The sequence below is a fragment of the Pezoporus occidentalis genome, unplaced genomic scaffold (genome assembly GCF_034315485.1).
Source record: "Pezoporus occidentalis ecotype Australia unplaced genomic scaffold, CSIRO_AGI_Poc_V1 ctg91, whole genome shotgun sequence".
Classification (NCBI taxonomy): Eukaryota; Metazoa; Chordata; class Aves; order Psittaciformes; family Psittacidae; genus Pezoporus; species Pezoporus occidentalis.
In genome coordinates this window covers 49,271-67,735 of record NW_026916273.1, presented here as the reverse complement: position 1 = coordinate 67,735, position 18,465 = coordinate 49,271, and the positions used below count along the sequence as shown (strand labels likewise).

At 54.7% G+C, this 18,465-nt stretch overlaps 2 protein-coding genes across 4 annotated transcripts; both read right to left on the bottom strand.

Moving 5' to 3' along the window:
• Window positions 1-596: 596 nt before the first annotated feature.
• Window positions 597-4,149, bottom strand: DND1 (DND microRNA-mediated repression inhibitor 1). Of its 3 annotated transcripts, XM_062605312.1 has the most exons (5): window positions 3,919-4,065; window positions 2,802-3,058; window positions 2,233-2,694; window positions 1,166-1,561; window positions 597-942 (listed from the first exon to the last, which is right to left on the bottom strand). In XM_062605312.1, the coding sequence occupies exons 1-5, from the start codon at window positions 3,996-3,998 to the stop codon at window positions 926-928; spliced, it is 1,212 nt and encodes a 403-aa protein (XP_062461296.1). In that variant the 5' UTR covers window positions 3,999-4,065; the 3' UTR covers window positions 597-925. The 3 variants fall into 3 exon arrangements, with proteins under 3 accessions (XP_062461296.1, XP_062461297.1, XP_062461295.1); XM_062605313.1 differs by lacking the exon at window positions 597-942 and having other exon boundaries at window positions 972-1,561; window positions 2,802-2,919; window positions 3,919-4,149; XM_062605311.1 differs by lacking the exon at window positions 597-942 and having other exon boundaries at window positions 972-1,561; window positions 3,919-4,066.
• A 262-nt stretch (window positions 4,150-4,411) lies between these two features.
• Window positions 4,412-18,373, bottom strand: LOC134156899 (histidine--tRNA ligase, cytoplasmic). The gene is made up of 13 exons (XM_062605314.1): window positions 18,251-18,373; window positions 17,371-17,460; window positions 15,209-15,328; window positions 14,964-15,059; window positions 14,088-14,213; window positions 10,169-10,276; window positions 8,612-8,710; window positions 8,141-8,234; window positions 7,905-8,032; window positions 7,580-7,822; window positions 6,573-6,689; window positions 5,798-5,944; window positions 4,412-4,904 (listed from the first exon to the last, which is right to left on the bottom strand). Exons 1-13 carry the CDS (start codon window positions 18,326-18,328, stop codon window positions 4,845-4,847), a joined length of 1,506 nt encoding a protein of 501 aa, XP_062461298.1. The 5' UTR covers window positions 18,329-18,373; the 3' UTR covers window positions 4,412-4,844.
• Between the last annotated feature and the right edge of the window lie 92 nt (window positions 18,374-18,465).

Below are 18,465 nucleotides of genomic sequence, written 5' to 3'. Positions count from 1 at the left end.
ATAAGGCACCTGGGCAGCACAGAAAAGCACATGGAGTTTCCTTAAGTGCACCAGAAGACACTTGGGAGCATACTGAACCCAGAAAGACCCTTGGAAGGCTCTAGAGGCTAACAGCAACGCACCTGGGTGCTCAGCACAGGAGATGGGACTGGCAGAGTTCTGTACTTGGAGGCACCCAGGTATGCCCTGAAATGCACTTGGAAGCCACCAGTGCTCAGCATCAATCAGTTGCAGACCTCATCCCTCCTGCAGCTAAAGGCAGGCTTTCTTGGGGGGAGCAAAGGACCGAGATGGTGCCGGACAGGCAAGGAGGTGGGAATAGAACAGGACTGGACACAGCAGTGCTTTGCAGGCTACTTTAATCCCAGTGAACAGTGCAGCCAGACCTCCCGGTCCTGAGGAATCATTCATAGACAGCCGGGCCCCAAGGCTGCTTCCCTGCAAAGCAGACGGCCCTGCACAGCTCCAGACACTGCAGCACTGCCTGCCTACACCAGCTCCACCAGCACAAGAACAGCCCCCACGGGCTGCTCCTCAGGCACCAGACACAAAGGAGACGGGGCCCCACCGAGCCCAGACAGCCCTAGTGTCCGGCGGCTCCAAGCAGCCACTGCTTCTTCCAGGGCCCCTCCACCACAGCACAGCAACGCAAACCAACTGAAAAGAAGCCAAACTGGGCCAGATTAAAACAACCCCAAAAACAGAACCATCCCCAAGGGCTGGCCAGGGACAGGGCAGCAGCCATGCACCAGGCCAGCAGCTCCGTCCTCAGCACCAGCTCTCAAACCAAACCAAACCAAACCAAACCAAACGGAACTCAAAACAGAGCTGGAACAGGACTCTGTCCCAGCGGGGCTCACTTGCCGCTCCGGCAGCACCGGGGCTGGTGGCTCAGGTTCAGCTCATGGCACGGGCAGAGCACTGCCTACGTCAGCCGGCACCCTGCAGCGGGGAGGGAAGCGTCAGGCTTTGAGCAGCATCCCAAAACCCTCCTCCCTTTGCATCTTCTGCTTCCAACCAGGAATCCCACCCAGGGCTGAGAGACATCAGGGTCACATCTATTCGATGGGGGATCTGACCCTGCTTGTGTCCCCCAGAGCTCCACACTCCCAAGAGATGCTCCAAGGCTTTTGGAGGTTGGCACAGGTACCGCACATGGACTCACCCAGCATCCGCAGAACCTGCAGCGCCACCGCAACTTTCGCCTCCTCGTGGCCACTCCTGCCTGGCCCGTCCCGCACCCATGCGAACCCCATGAAGGGCATGGGGCACCCCGGGATCACCACCTGGCACCAGAACTGCAACCACCCATTGGGGTTGGCCTGGACGCACTTGGTGAGGAACAAGGGGGGCCCCAGGTACTGGCTCCGGCACAGGGTGTTGAGGTGCTCCAGCGCGTTGTGCAGCACCGGAGATGGGGGAGCCTGCTTGGCGAGCCGCGGGTGCTTGGCCCTCTGTACCCGGCTGGGCGATGGCTTCTCCTCCGGTGACTGCAGCTTCTGCTTCAGGTCAGGGTTCAGCCAGTCCACCCTTATCTCTGCCCCACCGAGCCTCATGTTCCCTAGGACAGACGAGCAGCAGCTGCCAGGGGATGCTCAAGCACCAGCAGCCCAGTATCTCCCCATCCCACGCCACCCTGTCCCCCAGTATCTGGCACAGTGACCCCAAGGGTGGTTTGCTGCTGACCCCCAGTCCATGAACCACACAAAACCCTCTCCCCTGCCTCTACATCCCCTCATGCAACTACAGGGCAGTTGCTCCTCAATCTCCTTTGGCTACCGAGGTGGGTTCAGAGCTCCAAAGCTCAGATGATAGGGCCAGCCTTTAGGAACTAGATGCAGAGACATCAAAGCCAAGTGTTTCTCAACTGGGGCAGAAGTGGATACACATCAGGGCTTTAGAGATTCTGGCTGGATGTCTGTGAAATGTGTCCCAGGGTTGTGCGATCAAGGGATGGGGCAATGAGGAGTAGGGAACCTCCATAAAAAGGGTAACTTGGTTAAAGCTCTGGATGCCCTGGACTTGTACTGGTGATGCTGCTGCTCTGAGCAGGCAGCTGAAGACCTCCAGCAGTCCCTCTACCCCACCTCCCCAGTGAGGACAGCTGACCTCCCATGGGACACAGGGACAGAACACGGGATATCTTCACCTCACAGCTGAGCTCCGAGGTGGAATCAGCCCTTAGAGACACCAGGAAGAGCATCCCAAGCATCCCCCCAGCCTCCCATGTACCTTCCATGAGAGTTTTCTTGGCCATGGCAGCAGCGTGGTGCGAGCTGAACTTGAGCAGGGCGAGCTGCGCGCGCTGCTGGCCGGGGCTGGGGTGCAGGGTGACGCTGAGGATGCCCGCGGTGACACGCCGCAGCACGGCCTCCAGCTCCCGCCGGCTCACCGAGCCTGCCAGCCCGTCCACGCTGAGCTCGCACTTCTCCGTGCTCCGGCACACCACGATGGCGCAGCCCTCCCGCACGCTGAAGTTGTTGAGGGCGGCGATGGCCTCCGTGGCTGCGCGCTGGGTGCTGTACTTGGCGTACGCGAAGCCGCGGTTGAGCCCGCTGAAGGTCATCATGAGGCGGAACTCGTAGAGCGTCCCCACGCTCTGGAAGAGCGGGATCAGGATGTTCTCGTACATGTCCTGCGGCAGCTTCCCGATGAACACCTCTGTGCCTGCCGGAGGGGGGTCGCCCACCCAGCCTGCGGGCACACAATGGGCACGTACAAGTGACAGCCAGCTTGCCACCGGGCACCCTACGTGCTGTGCTCCCAGGGCACTACAGCACTGAGATGCTCTGCTCACGTACCTGGGGGTGGGCCACCATATCGCCTCTGCCCGTTGATCTGCACTAGGTTGATGCCCGTTTCTTTTGCCCAGGTAAGCAGGGCTTTCTTATTGGCCTGGTTGATGCTGTTGGTCCATGTCTGAAGAAGAAAACGATGGAGTTTGTATGGGCAAAGAGTTTCCAACCTCCCAACAACTGGGGGTATCCCAAGCCAGTGGAGCAACTGCAAGGCCCAGCACCAGCCAGCATGTAGAGGAGCAAATGGTGAAGCCCTTTGCCTTAAGGAATCGAGAAGAGCCTCTTGACAATGCACACCCAAAGCTCTACCCTACCCACTGTCCAAGCCTGCTCCACAGGGTGAAGTCCAGCAACACAAGGCCAGGTTGGAGGGGGCTTGGAGCAACCTGCTCTAGTGGAAGGTGTCCCCACAGCAGGGGACTGGAACTGGAAGAGCTTTATGGTCCCTTGCAACCCAAACCAGTCTGGGATCCTACGACACCTGCAGCTGTCTGAGAGCCAAGACCAGTGAGCAGTTGGCTGCACAGAGATTAGGTGACCCATCACAGGCAAGCCGGGACCCCAACACAGCCAACCCTCTTCTACCAGACCCTCCTCTGCCTTCTGAGGACATCAAGGATGGTCTGGAGACACCAATATCACAAAGCTTCAGCTCATTAACCACTGCAAAGTCTCATCGCGGCTTCTGAAACTGCTTGCTGAGTGGGACTAACCCGAGCTCAGGCTACAACATACTTTGGCCGCCCCTCCACCTCCTGCATCTCCAGCTGCAGCCCCAAGGTGGCACCTTCCTATCTGCAAGGGGTTTTGTCTTCCCTGCGGCCAGAAAACACCTTTGGGCGGGGACCCATCTAAGGGGAATCTCTGCTGAACGGGGGCAGGATGCTCGGCCACAACCCCGGGGCAGGGTCCCCGCTCTTCCGCTCCCGGCAGGTTCCGGGGAGCGGCAGGACCTGGTTCTGCCCCGGCGGAGCCCACCCGAGCCCGCAGCCCCCGGGCAGGCGCTACCAGGGCTTTACCGTCACCCCCGAGGGGCAGCCCCAGCTCACGGCGGGTGGGGTGGGACCAGGCTCGGAGCCGGCGCCGGGACTCCCGGCCGGAACCCCCCAACGATGCCCACCTCGATCTCCATCGCCGCCGCTCCTCTTGCTCCTCCTCGCCGCCCTGGACCAGGCTCTGGAAGGTTCCAGCACCGCCCATCGGCCTCGCACCGCCCCGGGCGGGGACCCGACTGCAGTGCCCGCCCCTCCAGGGCGCAGCGACCCCGTCCGCAAGCTCTGCTCCCGCTGCGTTGCCGCGCCTGGAAGCCGCGGAGGCGAGAACTAACGTGGTGCGGGCTTGGAGCTGGGCGAGATGCGGGACAGCATCGAAGGGAAGCTGGGGATGAGGGGTCCCCGAGTCACCCCAGGAACCCGTTTCACCCGTGGGGAGCCCAGCTCCTGGCTGGTGGGAGCTCTGCTCTGCACATGGTGCAGTGGTGGGAGCCAGAGGCAAGGAAGAACGAAGGCGGTTGAAGAAGCATCCACCGTGACATTTAAACCCCAGCTCCTGCTCAGCAAGGCAGGGGAGCAAATCCCTGCCCCTGGCAGGAAGTAGGGACAAGCAGCACAGAATGGGAGAGACAGGTTTATTATTTCTGGGAGCAGTGCCTTTACATGTTGCTCGAGATAAGGTCACCTCCCTGCAGCCAGAGCAGAGGGACGGGGCAGGATGTTGATTCAAAGCGACAGGAACAAGAAGCTGCAGCCAAGCCCCTGGGGTCTGCTGACAGCACAGGGCTCCACGTGTCACCACGGGACTCCACAGCCACCACAGCATTTGCCAGAGCTGCTCAAAAACATCCAGCAACATACCCAAGGGCCAGGGCATGTCATAGTAGTCAGTGCAGCCTCTCTGCTCCCAATGGGAAAGGGAGGGCATGAGACAAGAATAAATAGTGTCCAAAGGCCCCCCTGCCCCTGTTGCTCCGTGGGCTAGTGAAGGTATTTACAGGAGGAAATCTGTCAGCCAGAATCCAACAAACGAGCAGACACATCCAGAAGGGGTTTAGGGGCAGCTCGTTCGCATCCTGATCTCTTCTACCAGGCTCTCCCGGCGAACGTTGACCTGCATGGGGAGAGCACAAAGTTGCTTCAATACAACACAAGCAGTTTGATGGATCATGACTTTCCCTGCTCCCACAGGGATGGCTGGCACTGTACTGTGGCCCTATGGTCACACCATGATGCTGTCACCAATGGCACTGCAGGGCTCAGTGGGCTGCAGCACATGTGGAGTGAATCCATCAGAGCAAGCACCTGCCTACAACCTGCCAAGCCCTCTTCTGCCCACCATCATGACAGCGATGCTCTTCCCACTCCTTCCTACTGGTTCCAAACCCAAGACCAGTGCATACATAGCACTAGTCCCATTCATTCCAAGAGGGCACCTCCTGGACCTTCAGCATTGGTCCCATGCCCTGGATGGAATGCTCAAGCAGTCATACACGGAATCACGCCTCCGTGTTTCAGGCTCCAGAACTGAGGAATGTCTGGGAGTTCAAGAAGGCCACATGATAGCAAACTGCTCCACAGCTCTAGGAAACTGTGTGGGGTGAGGAGCTGGCATGTGAGGTGTTACAAAGTCCATGAAGAGACCTCTGCTTGAAAAGATCCAATGAGAAGCCACTGTATAACATCCCGAGAGCCTGTTAATAGGGTGCTTGGTGGCAAACACCAGGGCACGTGCTCCTCACAAAGGCAAGATGGGCTGAGGAAACTCACCCAGCCTCCTAAAGTGCACCCACAAGTCCACCACCATCAGTCCACAGCCCTCACTTTGAGTCTGCCAGTCCCCTTTGGGCACTACACTGAAAATATGGGCCAGCAAAGCAACCTTGCAGTGTACAACCTGAGGGCACCAGTGCAGAGCATGCACAGATGGGGCTGGAAGGCTGACCTGAGCCTGGATGAAGGGTCAAGGAGCTGATCCCCCTCACACCAACCTGCCCTGGGCCTCACCTCCTCCCTGGTTGCCACCATCCGCAGCTTGACGACTCCATCCTTGAGCTCCTGCTCGCCCACAATGGCAACAAGAGGGATGCCGGTGTCCTCACAGTACTGCAGCTGGTTCAGCAGCTTGGGGTTCTTCTTGTAGAGCACTTCTGCCTGCAAGAGAACCAGAGAATAGCACCATAATTTGTGGACCTGTTTGAGTCTAGAGGAGGCCATGGCGATGCTGTGAGGGCTGGAGCAGCTCTGCTCTGGAGCCAGGCTGAGAGAGCTGGGCTGGCTCAGTCTGGAGAAGGCTCCTGAAGGGGAGACCTTAGAGCAGCTCCAGTGCCTAAAGGGGCTGCAGGAAACCTGGAGAGGGGCTTTGGACAAGGGCCTGTAGGGACAGGACAAGGGGAATGGCAGAAAACAGCCCAGGCTCCTCCCTGGCCCCACTTTCCCCTTGCAAGGCTCCACTTTTTTTTGGTTTGTTTTTAGGAGCAGCATGGTATTCCAGCCATGGCCACACAGCAGGGGCTGGAGTGCTGCCTGCTTTGGGAATATGCCTTGAGATAACAGATACAGAGCAGCCCCTGCAGTGTTACAGGGCTACTAAGTCATGCTGCCCAGCCCTTCCTGAACACCTGATTCAAGACACCAAGAAGAGGCAGGCTCCGTTCAGGAAGCCCATCTGCTGCCCACCTTCTCCCTGTGACTCCTTCCTCCCAAAGCAAAGCCAGATCTGGTCCATCCCCGGCACAGGGTGGACCAAGCAGTTCCTGACTTGGCCATCACCTGGTCATACCTTGATTCCAGCATCCCACAGCTCAGCAATGAGCTTCAGCCGCTCTTCCAGGAGCTTCTTTTGGGCAGAGGCCACCAGCACCTGTGTCTCTGTTGTCCTGATCTTCTCCTCAGAGGCCTAGGGCAGGGACAAGACTCAAAAGATGCCCTGGACATACAGAGGTATCTGAGACCCTTTGAGCAGAACAGGTCACCACCCCAGACCCATCAATTCAGCAAAGAGGATCAGGCTCATTGAGTAGCATAAACTCAGGGAGACCCTACAGACCCCATCCTGGAGCAGAACCTCATTTTTTGTTATTATTCCATGATGGGAATTTAACACAACCTCCCTCCTGCACTTCAGGTGCACACAGACTGGAGGATGTGCTGAGAATGAGCAGTTTCCTTGCCTGCTTCTGCATAGGAGCTGCTCCTCCAAGCTCGAGGGCCTCCTAGAGACTTGCTCCAAGTAGCTCAGGAGCAGCACAGCTGGGAAACCCCAGACCAGCTAAGCTGGTGACTATGGGTTAGATCAACAGGAGCAAGCTGAGATGCTGCAGTGCTGTCAGGAAGTGGCTGCTCCCAAGGCAGATGCTGGATACTTAAAGTGGCATTTTCCTGCTGCTGCTTTTGCTGAAGGAGCAAGCCTTGAAAAGGTCACCTGCAGAGGAACAAACCTGGCCAGGGCTGGAGGTGGTGGGGGAAGAATTCAGTTTTCACTTAGAAAACCTGGTTGTGTTCGGCTTCCAGGAGAGAACTCTCCACAACAGGCTTCTGGGGGAGGTAAATGTGCAGCAGTGTTCTGGGATCCTACAAAGACCCATTTAACAGCCAAGCCAGAGAAAACTGGAGCTTATGTCTTGGTTCTGACTCCTGCTTCAGAACCCATTAGGGGCCTGGCTGGCTTCTCCTTCAAAGACTGCAGCAAGAAAGACTCACTTCAGCACTTGCTGGACTAGGGGTACGTGGGGAAGATGTAAATCCTTGCTCCTTCTCTATTCTTAGTTGAGTAGTAAAGACACCAACCTCCACTCTCTGCTCCAGGATAGAGAAGATCCGCTCTATCCCAATGCTGACCCCCACGCAGGGCACCTTCCGTCCCTTGGGATCAAACATCCCCACCAGCCCATCGTAGCGGCCGCCTCCAGCCACGCTCCCGACGCTCACGGGCTCCTCCACGTGCTCGTTCTCCTGCTGCAGCAGCACAGCCTCGAAGATCACCCCTGTGTAATAGTCCAGGCCCCGCGCCAGGCTCAGGTCAAAGGAGATCTGCAGGGCACAAGGGAAACCCCATCACTGCCTGCACTCGGGGGAGCTGGGCTGTGCCCCTCCTGCCCCTGCCCCTCCTCACCTTTCCTGTGATGCCAAACAGGGTCAGGTACTCAAAGAGCAGCTTCATGTCCCCCAGCCCCTCCTTGGCCAGCTTGTTCTGGGACAGCTTTGGGTCCTGGAGCAGCCGCTCGATCAGCTCCAGGCCACCTGTGGCAATGAGACTCTGTTAACGGGGTTAACAGCACCCCTGTTTCCCCAGCCCTCCCTGCCTTGCCTGGAGGAGCAAAGTCAAGGGCTTGACCCCCCAGTGCTCACCGTGAAGCTGGACGTACTCCCCGATGTGATCCGCAGCCTCGGGGGAGAGCCCCTTCTCCCCCACCATCTCGCTCCTCACTTCTTCCCATGGCACCTGTGAAGGGAGAGAAGAACATCAGCCACAGCTCCAAGGATGTGGTCTCCTGGGGAAGCTCTCTGGTGATCCTGCCTGATGCAGGTGAACAGACGTATCTCCCCTCAACAGATCTTTATATGGCAGAACCCCATCAGTGTGCTTAAGAGGTCATACTTCCACTTCTTGTACCTGTCTGTCTGGTTGCACCCCACCCCTGCAGTCAGCAAAACTGCCAAAAAACCTGAAGCCTCAGGACAAATGCTCTGGGTTTGATTTCTGGCCAGAACCAAACATTCAAGCCAGTTCTCCTGGCCCATGTTGAGAGCAGCCCAGGGGCACAGAGCCCCACTGCCACTCCAGCAGCAGCATGTGGAGCCCATGGCTCCATCCCATACCTTGTCCAGTTTGTCCACACTGGAACAGATCGTTCGGAACTTGCTGTCTGGGACACCACAAACTGCAAACATCCCATCAAGGATGCGCCGATCATTGACCTGGGAGAGAGGGAGCAAATCATCCACTGTAACTCAGATGCTTCAGCTTGGTCCAGTTTCTCTCCTCTGTTTTCAAGTGTGGAAGAGAAACCAGCAGATCTCTGCCAAGATTTTTTCATGTTTGGAATTTCTCTTCCCCATTCCCAGGGAGCAGAGCTGCCTCTCCGCCCACAGCTGACGCTGCCAACCCTGGCCAGGGGTATCACATTCTCCCTCTACAGCCATACAGACCTCCACTCAACAGAGAAGAAAATCCAGTGCTGCCTATGAGTCCTCTCACGTGGACAGAAACAGGCCACGGAGATGAATTCAGTGTTATCTTGCTCTCTCAGTGTAAGAACAAAGAGACATCTGATCGTGTTAAAACCTCGCTAAGGAATTTTTTCTTGATAGTATAGTGAATTCCAGAGTTTAATTATGCTCAGTAATAGCAGGTAATTGAGGCCAGAGGCTCAGCTGGATTCAACATTTCCATGGTTACTGAGAACCTCTACAATTAAATTAGAGAGAAACAAAGATTGCTCAGGAGTCTGTAATCCTCCAGCATCAACATGAACCAGACAGTGCCTCATGGAAGACAAGAACAGCAGCAGGCAGGTTATTCTGCTGTCCCCATTGCAGGGGTGCCTCCTCAAAGGCCACATCCTCTTTCACCACTGCCCAAACACACAGCAGCTGGACAGGCAGCTCCTCTGCACAGCTCTTAGCTCATCCCACACAGGTTCAAGAGCAGGTAACTGCCTCCCTACCCAGTGGGGGCTGCACAGAGGAGCACAACACCCAGCCCACACTGCTCATCTCCCCTGTGGAGCCCAGCAAAAACCCAGCTCTGGATCCCTCTCAGAGATCCCACCAGCCTCCTGCACATCACACACTCCTTCCCATCACTCTCCTACTGCTGTACAACCCTCTCCATCCTGCCTGACCTGCACACCCAGCACCATTTGCTGCCACACCAAGATAATGGAGGTGCTTTGAAGCAAATGGCTTCACCTACAGCAGGGGATGACTTCTGGAAAACAGCTCAGCCCCAGAATGGACTTGGTGGGAAGGCAGGAACCTGCAAAGAACACACAGCACACACTGAGCAGATGTCCCTACTAAGGGGACATCGGGAGCTGGGACAAGGATCCTTGGCCAGAGCCTATGTTTTACTGCAGGCAGTGAACATGACAGTTACCCTGTCAGCTGGCTGCTGGACATTTTGCAGGGGACTGTGGTTAGTGCTAAAGAGAGCTCTGCTACTGCAGCCTCAGGAAACCTCCCTGCATTCCCAGCTGAAGGCAAGTTTGAGCTGAGGTCCAGCCTTTCAGCATATGCAGGTGAGGCAGAGGTGGGATGAGCTTCTGGATCAGGGTTTAGTAGGCTTTAAGAGTGGCAACAGGTACTGCTGCATTAACCACAAGAACAGTGACCTCTGCTTCCCACTGTGACACAGAGAAACCTGCTGAGTCTCACCTTGACGAGGAAGTCCCCGAGCTGCAGGTCACTCAGGATCTCGTGCACGATCTTCAGGCACTCGGCATCAGGAATCATGGGGTCAAACTGCCCAGCGATGTCAAAGTCCTGGGAACAGGAAAGGCAGTGAGCAACTCAGCACTACTGCTGTGGCTGCAGCAATACAGGTTCAGCTCTTCTGTTAGCAGTTTGCTTACAAAAGGCAACAGAAATGGGGTGTAAGGGAGCACTGGCTTTTACTGATAGGATCCAGAAGGAACAGGATGTGGGTTTATGATCCTTTTTCACTAAGGGCAGTGGTGCTCTTGTGTCCATAGCATTGAAAAAGAGTTTGCACACTGTGTCATAGACAGTGGAGACAGCTTCATAGAATCCCAGACTGGTTTGGGTTGGAAGGGACCTTAAAGCTCATCCAGTTCCAACCCCCTGCCACGGGCAGGAACACCTTCCACTAGAGCAGCTTGCTCCAAGCCCCTGTGTCCAACCTGGCCTTGAACACTGCCAGGGATGGGGCAGCCACAGCTTCTCTGGGCACCCTGTGCCAGCACCTCAGCACCCTCACAGGGAAGAGCTTCTGCCTAAGAGCTCATCTCAATCTCCCCTCTGGCAGGTTAAAGCCATTCCCCCTGTCCTGTCCCTACAGGCCCTCATCCAAAGCTCCTCTCCAGGTTTCCTGTAGCCCCTTTAGGCACTGGAGCTGCTCTAAGGTCTCCCCTTCAGGAGCCTTCTCTTTTCGAGGCTGAACCAGCCCAGCTCTCTCAGCCTGGCTCCAGAGCAGAGCTGCTCCAGTACTCTCCAGTTTGCAAGGAACTGTTCTGCTTCTCCCTGCTTTCTGCTTCTGGACACGTGTGACCTGCTCCTTGCCTCTGGCACAGCAGTTTACACAGCGTGTGATACACTGAAACAGAGATCCTTGAAAAAACAACAGAAAGGAGACAGCAGAGCAATCAGCAGCAGTAAATAAATAGAACAAAGGAACCAGGAAAGGGAGAAAACTAATTATTTGGTATGACCTAAATGCAAAATGTGTCATTTTGATTCTCAGGATGTTCTTTTTTTAATACACATGCCAGTCAAGTTAATGACCAGGGAAGAAGACGAGAGAAGGGATCTTGAGGCAAAACCCAAAGTTTCAACTGCCAAGACAGAAAAAGAGATCATAAAGCCCAAGTGGTCTCCACCAAACTCCCCGATGAAACAGCACATAGAGCTAAAGCCCAACAGCAAGGTGTGTGCATAGCCTGTGACTGGAAAATTGCATAAACATCAATGTTCTGAGAGAAATAAACCACAGAAGCAACAAGAGACCTTCTACTTGACTCCCTTTCATGAATCCCAAAATGCAATGTCTTCAATGAGATTTTGAGTACAAGAACAGTTTTCATTAAGTCAGTGAATTTCCGTATGGTTCTACCAAGTTTCCAAAAGAAATCAGGGCAATGGAGGAGGAAACAGCACACTGGTTAGTTCCCGAGCAGCTGAGTGCAGGAAAGGCTGATGCAATCCCTGTGGAAGTTGGGCAAGGGCTGGTTTAGTCAGGAAAGTGCCACTACCAGTGTACGTGACACAGGTGAAATGAATTACAGACCAGTCAGTCTCACCTCTGTGCCTGGCAAAATCTTGGAGCAGATTCTCCTGGAAGGCATGCTAAGGCACATGAAAAACAACAAGGTGCTTGGTGACAGCCAGCATGGCTTCACTAAGGGGAAATCCTGCCTGACCAATTTGGTGGCCTTCCATGATGGGGCTACAGAACTGATGGACAGGGGTAGAGCAGCTGATGGCATCTACCTGGACTTGTGCAAAGCGTTCAACACTGTCCCACACAACATCCTTGTCTCTAAATTGGAGACATCAATTTGATGGATGGACCACTCGGTGGATAAAGAACTGGCTGGATGGCCGCACACAAAGAGTTGTGGTCAATGGCTCAATGTCCGGCTGGAGACCAGTAACGAGTGGTGTCCCTCAGGGATCACTGTTGGGACTGGTCTTGTTCAATGACTTTGTCAGTGACATGGACAAGTGGGATTGAGTGCGCCCTCAGCAAGTTTGCCGATGACACCAAGCTGTGTGGTTCGGTTGATACGCTGGAGGGAAGGAATGCCATCCAGAGGGACCTGGACACACTTGTGAGGTGGGCTGATGCCAACCTCATGGAGTTTAACCATGCCAAGTGCAAGGTCCTACACCTGGGTCAGAGCAATGCCAGGCACAGCTACAGGTTGGGCAGAGAAGAGATTCAGAGCAGCCCTGCAGAGAAGGACTTGGGGGTGTTGGTTGATGAGAAAATGAACATGAGCCGGCTTCAGTGTGCGCTTGCAGCCCAGAAAGCCAACCATATCCTGGGCTGCACCCAAAGGAGCGTGACCAGCAGGTCGAAGGAGGTGATCCTGCCCCTCTACTCTGCTCTTGTGAGACCTCACCTGGAGCATTGTGTGCAGTTCTGGTGTCCTCAACATAAAAAGGACATGGAACTGTTGGAACAAGTCCAGAGAAGGGCCATGAGGGTGATCAGGGGACTGGAGCACCTCCTGTACGAAGACAGGCTGAGAAAGTTGGGGCTGTTCAGCTTGGAGAAGAGAAGGCTGCGTGGAGACCTCATAACAGCCTTCCAGTATCTGAAGGGGGCCTATAGGGATGCTGGGGATGGACTCTTCATTAGGGACTGCAGTGACAGGACAAGGGATAATGGGTTAAAACTTAAACAGGGGAAGTTTAGATTGGATATGAGGAAATTCTTTCCTGTTAGGGTGGTGAGGCACTGCAATAGGTTGCCCAGCGAGGTTGTGAATGCTCCATCCCTGGCAGTGTTCAAGACCAGGCTGGACAAAGCCTTGGGTGAGATGGTTTAGTGTGAGGTGTCCCTGCCCATGGCAGGGGGGTTAGAACTAGATGATCTTAATGTCCTTTCCAACCCTAACTATTCTATGATTCTATTATATGATTCTATGACACTGAAAAACCCAGCCAAGGGCTAGAGAATTCTGTTTAGGAAAAGATGCAGAAATATATTTTCTAGGCTGAGCAAAGAAGGGAAGCATCTCCATGGAGAGAAGGTAAGAGATTATTTATGTGGCCTAAAGAGGGGAAGATTTCAGATAAACAGTCTCAAATGTTTATCTGGGACAGGAAGAATCCATATCAAGGGATGACAGTTTATTTCTCCTTGTGCCAGTGCAGCTCTATCAAATACAAGGAAATTTAGCCTGGATATTGAGGACTATTTCTAGCTATGCTAGAAGTAAGATCTTGGAGCAGTCTTTCAGGGGAGAGTGGTCTGGAAAGGGGAATTCACCAAGCTGGAGCTGGAAGGTATCCACAGGGTACAATGTAACAGGAATTCTCAAACAGGAATCTGTTTGCAATATGAGGCCCTGGGAACTGCTAGTACAGTGGAACAAATCCATTCCTTGAGGCTACACTTGTCTGAGAAAGCCACAAAGGAAATTGCTTTCTTACCTGTTCTGTAATTTGGCCTCTGGGTTTTTCCCTTCCTTTGAAATACAAATTGACTAAGCAGGGGATAGAAGTAGCACATGCTAAGCTGAGGTCCTAGCCTCGTTCCTGTGTGCTGCTACACACCCAGGAGTTCAAATACTGCTGGATCAGAAGGAAACTCTTCCCCTCCACCAGGCTGGCAAGAACTGTGGGATGGAGCAAGGAGCTGCTCTGAAGCAGGCTGACACCTGGGGCACCTAGGAGCTGTGTTACACAGGCCCTCATACACTAGCACAGTCACAGCCATCCTCACTCTGCCACTCTCAAGCTGTTTTTCAGACCCATAAGGGCACATTAAAGAGCAGATGAGTGGATTCTCCTGAGCTTTCCACAGCAGGTAACCCAGCCTTTGGTGCTGGGTCCCCACAAGCACTGCCCAGCCTCACTCAGCAGTGTCCCTGTCAGTGGCCAAACTCACACACTGGTAGAACTCCCGGTAGCGGCCCCGGGTCATGGCTGGGTTGTCCCTCCTGTAGACCTTGGCGATGTGATAGCGCTTGATGTTGGTGATCTTGTTCATGGCCAGATAGCGAGCGAAGGGCACCTGGGATGGTTGGGTTAAGGACTGGAACAGAGAGGGATCACCCCACCCAGTTATCAGTCACAGGCAGTGCTGGGTGCTTGCTATCTCCCCAACACCCAGCACAGCGTGTGGCACACACCCTGGGACAAAGCAACTGCTGAGAGATGGATTTTCCATAGCTCCTAAGGTCTCCACAACTGCCCAAGACATGGCCTACACATGCTGCTGTTAATCATAGAATCAGTGTGGTTTGTATTGGAAGGGACCTTAAAGCTCAGCCAGTTCCAACCCCCTGCCACGGGCAGGGACACCTTCCACTAGAGCAGCTTGCTCCAAGCCCCTGTGTCCAACCTGACCTTGAACACTGCCAGGGATGGGGCAGCCACAGCTTCTCTGGGCACCCTGTGCCAGTGCCTCAGCACCCTCACAAGGAAGAATTTCTGCCTAAGAGTTCATCTCAATCTCCCCTCTGGCAGGTTAAAGCCATTCCCTTTGTCTTATCCCTACAGGCCCTTTTCCAAAGCTCCTCTCCAGGTTTCAATGTAGCCCCTTCAGGCACTGGAAGCATTACTTCACTGAAGAAACATAAGTAACTGGACAAGGTTGCTGCACCCACTGAATCACACTGCCTGCTCAGGCTCTCCCTGTCAGGATGGGGTCAGAACAAAAAGACCACCTTCCCTCCTCCTCCCCTACCCGCTGGACAGCACGGCCCCAAAAGGAGGGCAGCAAAGGTGATGAGCCCCCTCAGCATTGGCTATGGCAGGATACTGTCAGGTCGTAGCGCAGGGACAGCAGCTCTCCTCCTTGATCTTTCAGATCATAGATGAGCTTTGAGTCTTCACCGTATTTCCCTGTCAATGTCTCCTACAACAAAAGGACACATGAACAAACAGCATCTTCAGTGACAGGGAAGACACCTGGAGATGGAAGAATAAAACTCAGCCCTCAACACACCACAGGCTTTCAACTGCAGGATCCTCATCAGCTCTGCAACCTGCTGTGTCCTCACTCACCTTCAGCTCAAACACTGGTGTATCAATGACTTCTGCTCCATGGCGCTTGAAGCAGGAGATGATTGCATTGAAGACCCTCTCACGAATGGCCATTTGCTTGGGGCTGTAGTCCCGTGTGCCCTGGGGTGAAAGAAGGCAAAGGAGAGCAAAAGACACACTGGGTTAGAGGCAGGTAGCGGAGACAGACTTAAGAGGCAATATGGATATGCTATCATAGTGCTAATAAAACCAGACAGATCAGGTCCAGACACCAGATGTCAGGAGAAATGGTAAAAAGCAGCATTAAAAACTACTGGAAAACATCAGGATGCAGCTCAGAAACAACCTGCTAGGGTCTGCAGAGCTTAATCTAAGTCAGGACTTTCATGTTGCAGGAAATAAAGGAGCTAACACAGACCCAACTGTCAGAGGCTTCAATGCTTTGGAGTGTGACAGTACAACTCGAATCTGCCCACAGCTCTGAATCCAATGTCAGCGAGACCCCTGCAAAACCAGCCACATCAAGAGGTGGAATCAGAGGAAAGGCACATTTTGGAGCCATGGAACAACTCCACAGCTTCCAAACACACAGAGAAATCATCTGTTCAAAGTGTGATGTCTGTGAAATACCCATCTGCTGTTCACTGGGATGTGCTTCCTTTTAATTCCTTCACTGTTCAGAGTCACTGCATTATTTCAGTGACAACCTTTAGGCTCTCAGCAACACACAGATCACTGTTAACTAACCAGACCTCCCACTTGCATCTTCCAGGAGCTGGGAGTCAGGCAAGAGGAAGCAGCGAGCAGGCGCTTCCTGACACCCCACCTGCAGGTCGTACAGCGAAGAGCAGCCTCCAGCCGTACACTGACGTGGCTGAGACAGGTGGAAACCCAAACCAGGCTTCCCTAGCACTCACAGAGCTGTAAAATCCTCTCACATCTTTAAATGTAAAATACCCTTCCAGGCCTCACACCCGTTACATTTACCAATCCAAAGGAAATGGACAAAGAAGACATTTTTGAGACATTTAAGTCAGTGGCATTAAACTGATTGGTTTGTCAATAAAATTCCTGTCTCCACATGGACACAGTTGATCTCTGGTCAGCTGCTAGTGATGAAAACATTCAGTCTACAAACAATTTCAGGATAAACTACACTATGGACACTATTCTCAGGGGCCTGCAGACTGAAGAGCTACCCCTGAAGGAAGGGTCCTTCTGCAAGAGGACACCAATGTCAGCAGCTGGTAAATGGGATTACCCACCCTCGCTAAGGCAAGACCAAAAGCCACGAGACCTTTCATGCTCCCCCCATTTCATCAAGTGCTGACCATTCCTGGCAAGCACCGCCAGGGTTTATGCTTTGCAGATCCCCCACAACAAGCCTTACACCAGCAGAGCTGTATGCTGCAGCACCCCATGCTCACCCAGTCCAGCAGCAGCTCCATCCACTGTCTGCATTAACAGGGAACAAGACCAGCTTAAGGATCCTGGATCCAGGAGTGCCAAAGCCTGCAGGTACTCATGTGGTCATAGAATCCCAGACTGGTTTGGGTTGGAAGGGACCTTAAAGCTCATCCAGTTCCAGCCCTCCTGCCACAGGCAGGGACACCTTCCACTAGAGCAGCTTGCTCCAAGCCCCGGTGTCCAACCTGGCCTTGAACACTGCCAGGGATGGGGCAGCCACAGCTTCTCTGGGCACCCTGTGCCAGTGCCTCAGCACCCTCGCAGGGAAGAGCTTCTGCCTAAGATCTCATCTCAATCTCCCCTCTGGCAGGTTAAAGCCATTCCTGCTTTTCCTGTCCCTATAGGCCCTTGTAGTAGGGTCAGTGCTGCAAGAGCTGAAGAGTCCTAACCTTTAAACTCATCAGGCAATGCAGTGTCATAACCTTATTTCAGTGCAATCCCAGCAGATACGAGACCTCTCACACTGGGCAGCTACAATAACACGGCCAAAGGGGAATTAAGTTTTCTGACCACACCAGCTAGTGGTTGGCTTGTCACAGAAGCACCAGAAAGTCTTTACATTATTAGGGTCTCTCGGGTTATTTTCAACCCTCTCTCCCTTGCTGCTAAAAGGGAACAGAAATGAGAGCACAGTCAGGCCAGCCTGTGCTGAGGTTTGCACACACAGATGTGGGGGAGGTTGTGCACACAGAGAGGTGTGTGCTGGGGGAAGTTACCTTTGGGGTCTTGAGTACAAACTTGTGTTTCCCTTCATCTCCTCCCAGCTGGGCCTTCATCTCCAGCAGCTTTGCCACCTCCTTTGCAATCTGGAAAGGGAGCAAGGAGGGAACTGAGGGTAAACCCACCTGCCAGGCCCAGCCCGCAGGCCTCCCCCAGTACCTTCAGCCTCGGCATTCCCAGTATACCCAGACTCCCTAACATCAATACATGCACTAATCCCAGTCTCCTACAGCAATCAGAGGGGCACTCCCTGCTCCTCTCCAGGACTCCTCACTCCTCTCCAGGACTCCCCACTTCTGCTACAAGCCCCCCCAGTCTCAGCACCCCCAACATCCCCACCAGTCTCTGCCTTCCACGACCTCCATTACCCTCAACATCCACCCCCCCCAGTGCCCCTACCTCCCATCTCACCAGCTCCTGCTACATCCACCCCAGCATCAGCAGTCTCCAGCATGCTCCTCCCAATCCTGACACCCTAAGCCTCTCTTTCTTCAGCCTAACACCAGCATCACCACTTCCCACTCCCAGCTCTCTCCAGGTCCTCAGTCCCTCTGCTCTCCATCCCAGACCAGTACTCCCACACCCCTTTCCCCATTGCCACCACATCCAGCCCAGCAACACCTACACCAGTACTGCCAGTTCCCTCAGCACTTGAGCTCAGCAACCACACCCCAGTCACAGCAGCCCCCTCTCCAGCCCAGCACCAGTACCCCCAGCTCCCCAGAAACCTCCATTCCCCATCCCAGCACCCCCCGTCCGCCCCGGCTTCCTGCTCCCAGTCACACCACTCTCCACCCATACTGCTCCTCCCCCATCCCCACAGCAACTCCCGAGCCCCGTCAGCCGCTCCCCGCCCCGCGCCGGAACCGGCCGCACCTCGTCGGCATCGGCCTTATCGTGCTTGAGGCGCCGCACCACCTCGGCCTGCGCCCGCACCGCCGCATCCTCCGCCATTGCCGGCCCGCGCCTGCGCGCCGCGGCCGATGCGCCACTGCGCCTGCGCAAAGCTGCGCCCTCCCTTCCCGCCCGCGCAGTGCCGCGCCCGCGCGTTGCCATAGCAGCGGGGCCGCGCCTCAGGAACCACTCTGGAG